At 64.5% G+C, this 4720-nt stretch overlaps 2 protein-coding genes across 2 annotated transcripts; one reads left to right on the forward strand and one right to left on the reverse strand.

Annotated features, from left to right (window-relative positions):
• Positions 1-635: 635 nt before the first annotated feature.
• On the forward strand, positions 636-3164 carry AMSG_02362 (uncharacterized protein; the record flags this gene model as incomplete). Its single annotated transcript, XM_013905453.1, has 1 exon — positions 636-3164. The coding sequence occupies exon 1, from the start codon at positions 660-662 to the stop codon at positions 3162-3164; it is 2505 nt and encodes an 834-aa protein (XP_013760907.1). The 5' UTR covers positions 636-659.
• A 63-nt stretch (positions 3165-3227) lies between these two features.
• On the reverse strand, positions 3228-4720 carry AMSG_02363 (uncharacterized protein). Its single transcript, XM_013905454.1, has 2 exons — positions 4709-4720; positions 3228-4406 (listed from the first exon to the last, which is right to left on the reverse strand). Exon 2 carries the CDS (start codon positions 4211-4213, stop codon positions 3242-3244), a length of 972 nt encoding a protein of 323 aa, XP_013760908.1. The 5' UTR covers positions 4214-4406; positions 4709-4720; the 3' UTR covers positions 3228-3241.

A 4720-nucleotide genomic window follows, 5' to 3' on the forward strand; every position in this document is an offset into this window, starting at 1 on the left:
TTGACCATAATCATGACAAAGTTGTCACGGGTGTGTGCTTAGATCGTGTCCTGCTATCGAGGTATGCTGCGAGTGCCGCGGGAACTAGCAGACGTGTCTTGGTTCTACGGAGTGACCCAACACGGGGCTTTCTCCATCGAGTGCGGCTTGTGCTCGGTGCACGGACGTAGCTGCCCTGCGACAAGATTCAGGGTCAAGGCTCGGCGCAGGTCCGACGTCTGTCGGGCCCGCCATGCCTTCCAGCTCCGGGTCTTTGCCATCATCGGTGCCGTCGGACTGGCCGTGGCGATCTGGCGCATGATCCGAGACCGCATCGTCGTCTCCACGCCGGAGCTGAGAACGATTTGGCGAGTGCTGCAGCCGGCCAAGAGCACTAGGACAACGACGCGCTCGACCACATTGAGAAAGTGCGCGCTTATATGATGAGCCACTTCCCCGGGAGCCGCAGGCATGTGGCGGGTGGGTGGCGGGTGGCAGCAGCTGGCCGCAGCTGGCGGGTGGCGGCGGGTGGCGGCGGGTAGCAGCTGCATCCGTACAAAAATTCAAACTTTTCGCAGGCGCGGACGACGACCAACGGCGTGGGGTGCGGGAGAAGGCAAAAGGTGTGGGGTGGCATCACCGCACTACGAGGAGAGCGCAGAGAAGGCAGTTGGTTGAAGATGCAGCACTCTGGAGGCTTTCGTACTCCTGTGCGTGGAACGCCTGCTCGTGGTCCACGTGGCACCCCCTCGGTGTACTACACCCCTCCGGCCCGATTTGCGTCTTCGCCCTTTGCCTCCCGCGCCGACCGGACGCCCTCTACGCCCCTCCGCGTCCTTGGCGACGCAACCAATGCCCGCGCCACTCCGCGTGCAGGTGAGAATGCCAAGCCGGTGCCACCTCCTGCCAAGGATCCGCGTTCTGTTCAGCCCGAGAACGACATGGTCCTGCTGCTCGATGCCGCACTCGCCCGTGAGCGGGCGCTCGAGGCCGAGCTGGCGGCGGCGCGCGCCGATGCTGCCGCTGCACAGGCCAAGGTAGCTGAGGAGTACGAGACTCAGCTGGAAGCAGCACGCGTCGATGCTGCCGCTGTGAAGGCCAGGGCGGCCGAGGAGTACGATGCGCTGTACAACGAGTACGTGGACATGCTCGCTGAGCGCGAAAAGGGCGAGCGGGCCGAGGTCCGCAACCGCGCTCTCCAGATGCAGAACTGGGTCTCCAACTACGAGACCGACATCACGTCATCGGCGCTTCAGGTAGTGAGCCTGCAAAACGAGCTCGGCGAGCTCGAGTCAGAGATCTTCACCGCCCGCCTCCGCGAGCTCGACATCCACCAGCTCCGCAATTTGGTGACCAAGGCTTGGGCCGACCTCGCCACGCTCAACGCCGCCCACACCAAGCTCAAGGCCGAAACCTCGGCCTCGCTTGACTCAGTCTCGGCCTCGCTGCAGGCCTTTGCCACCGCGGCCGTCACCTCGGCCGCCGATTCGGGCCTCTTTGCCGAGCCACGCCCAATCACAACGTCGGCTGAGACACAGACGGTCGCGCCGCCTGCGACCGCAACCACTGCGGTCCAGGTGAGTCCGGATCCGCCGGCGCCGCAAAGCCTGACCATGTCGGGCCCGCTTGCAGTCGAGAGCGTCAAGGCGAAGGCGCTGCCGGTGTCGCGGATCCCGCGGCCGGGCGGGTGCAACTGCAAAGGCAAGCTGAGGAAGGCTCTGGCCCAGCTCGAGCTTGTCAACACCAAGTACCAGGCTGAGTTTGCGCGCCGGCGCAAAATCCACGATGAGCTCGTCGAGCTGCGTGGCAACATGCGGGTCTTTGCCCGTGTCCGGCCGGTCCTGCCCGCCGAGGCGGCGTCTGGCGGCACCTCGATTGTGGAGGTACCCGACGAGGAGACGCTGGTCATTGCCCCGCTTGCGTCGAACAAGCGGCCCCGGACCTTTGAGTTTGACAACGTGTTTGGGCCACAGGCGTCGCAGGACGAGGTCTTTGACTACGTCGACCCGCTCGTCACCTCGCTGCTGGACGGCAAGAATGTCTCCATCCTGGCCTACGGCCAGACCGGCTCCGGCAAGACGTACACCATGCAGGGACCGCCTGACGCACCGGGCATGATCCCACGCTCACTGGGCAAGCTCTTTGACCTCATCAACGCCGACGATGCCGATGCCGACGTCTCGTACGCGCTTCAGGCCTCGGTCATCGAGATCTACAACGGCGAGTTCCGCGATCTCCTAGTCGAGGACGCTGTGACGGCGGCGGCCGGCTACGGCGCAGCCCGCCCTTCTGCAGCGTTTGCTTCACCGGCGCGCGCGTGCTCACCGGCGCGCGCGCCGGGCACGCCGGACGTGACGGCTTCGCCGCGCATTGACCTCATGACTCGCACGCCGTCGACACCGTCGACGCCGCGTACGCCGCGGAGGCGCAGTGCTAGAAGTGCACCGGCTCCCACTGAAGCCGATGGCATGACACGGACCACGTCAGTGACGGTCGAGTTCAAGGGCGTGTCGGCCGAGCCTGTGGCGTCGATGGCTGATGTTGAGGGCCTGCTTGTCCGGGCCGAGGCCGCGCGGGCCAAGGCGTCGACGTCGATGAACGAGCGGTCGTCGCGCTCGCACCTCCTTGTGCAGCTGATGGTGGAGAAGACCAACATGCGGACGAAGACAATTCACACCTCCAAGATGGTGCTCGTCGATCTGGCCGGCTCCGAGTGCGTGGGTGCGTCCGGCGTCAAGGGCATCAACCTGCGTGAGGCCAAGCACATCAATCGCTCGCTTTCGGCCCTCGCTGACGTCCTGGCCGCAATCCGGGCCGGAGCACCGCACATCCCGTTCCGCAACTCCAAGCTGACCCAGGCGCTCTCGGACTCGCTTGCAGGTAACGCCAAGGTCCTGCTCTTTGTCAACATTGCGCCGCTCGAGCAGTTCCTCGTGGAGGCCTCCCACTCGGCGGCGTTTGGCTCGTCGGCGCGGCGCATCATTGTGCAGCAGGCAACGAGCGGCACGGCAGCGAGCTCGCCGGCGCCGGCGAGCTCGAGCAAGGAGCCGGCAACCGCCCCAGCCTCACCGAGCAGGCTCGCCGGCTCTCCGGCGGGGGGTGACGAGGCGCGGGCCTCGCCGCTCCGGCGGAAGGTGCTGACCAAGCGCCGCAAGCCGACGACGCCGCCGGACTTTGTGTTCTAGTCTCTGATAATGAAGACGATCGAGTGTACAGTATCTACCGTGTGGCGTAGCCTGGCTGACAGAAGTGACTAGGAACTTCATTCCTGGCTAGCAGCGGCATCGGGTGCCGATGCACGTTCGGAGGCGGTTGGACTCGCGTCGGCCGGCGATGCAGCAGCGTCTGCGTCTGCCGGCGGGGTGGAGATGGTCACAATGTCCGAGTGCGACGAGAGCCCGACATCATTCTGAGCTTGCACGCGAAAGTGGTAGGTGGTGTCGGGCGTGAGGCCGTCCTCGGTCCACTCATAGGCGAGGCCGCCGATGATGGCGGTCCAGTCTTCGGGTGTGCCCGTGGCGCGAGTGACCTTGAACTTGCGGATGGGCAAGAGTGTGGCATCGCTGGCAGGCGACGGCGGGTCAGCCCACGAGAGGTGGATCGAGGTTGGCGAGAGCACCTTGCACACCGGCGGATCGGGCTTGTTGGGCACGGGCCCGCCCTTGGACGGATCCGAGACGAGGATAAAGACAGACTCTGCGAGGCGGATGACATCCGAGTGGTTGAGCGGGTGCTTGGTGTTCTTGCGGACGTGAATCCAGCCCTCGTCGCTGTCGAGGTCGGCGGCCGAGACCGGCCCGCGCTTGACAAATGTGCCCGATGCCGACAAGTCCTCGATCGAGTGCGAACGCTCAAGGCGGATGCGACAGTGCGCGCGCGAGACCGATGACGTCGAGTCCTTAACTACCATGATTTCGTTGGTACACTCGGGCTGCTTCTTGTTCCGCCGGCCGATGGTCATGTCGCGGAAGCGCATAAGGAAGGTCTTGCCGGCCGACTCGCCGCGGATGACCTCCAACACCAGCTGCCGCTGGACCATGAGTTGGGTCAGCTCCTGGATGGAAAGGACCGTAAAGATGACAGATCCACACTTGATCTGCGAGCCCTCATGCAGCGTCCGCCCGGCCTTCTTTCGCTGCGACGGGGACTGCTCGGCCGTGCCGATGCAAAGCCACTCCTTGTCGGCCTCGCCGTACTTTTTGAAGAACGTGCCCGAATTGGATCCTGCGTCCATGACGTAGTATGACTCGGACTTGACATCGTACCGAAGAACGCAGTGCTTCTTCTCCAGATCGCCTTGACCGTGATCTCGCACCCCTTCCGCCCAATGTACGACTTTTCCGCCTTTGAGTCGTGGATGACGGAACGCTCTTCATCGCCAAAGCCCAGCGTGAGCCGGAACTTTCGTGGCTCGATGCCCGCAGCCACTGTCCATCGACGAGCCAGAAGGACCAAGGTGTCCGCCCACACCACCGGCCGCCAACCACGGAGACACACAGTCACATAGAGACACAGACACAGAGTGAGTCACAACACGGGCACACGTTGTCGTCGACCCACGCTACACCCTCTCCCACACACTCTCCTCTGCCCCCCTCCCCCCCCTCCCCCCTCCCCCCCCCCTCCCCCGTCCTTCTCCTTCCCCGCTCCTCGCAAGCCATAACAGCGAACACGCCAGCAACCCCCCCCGCCCCTCCACCTCCACCTCCACCTCCACCTCCATACGTACTCCTCTAAATCC

Source organism: Thecamonas trahens, assembly GCF_000142905.1.
Source record: "Thecamonas trahens ATCC 50062 unplaced genomic scaffold supercont1.9, whole genome shotgun sequence".
Taxonomy (NCBI): Eukaryota; order Apusomonadida; family Apusomonadidae; genus Thecamonas; species Thecamonas trahens.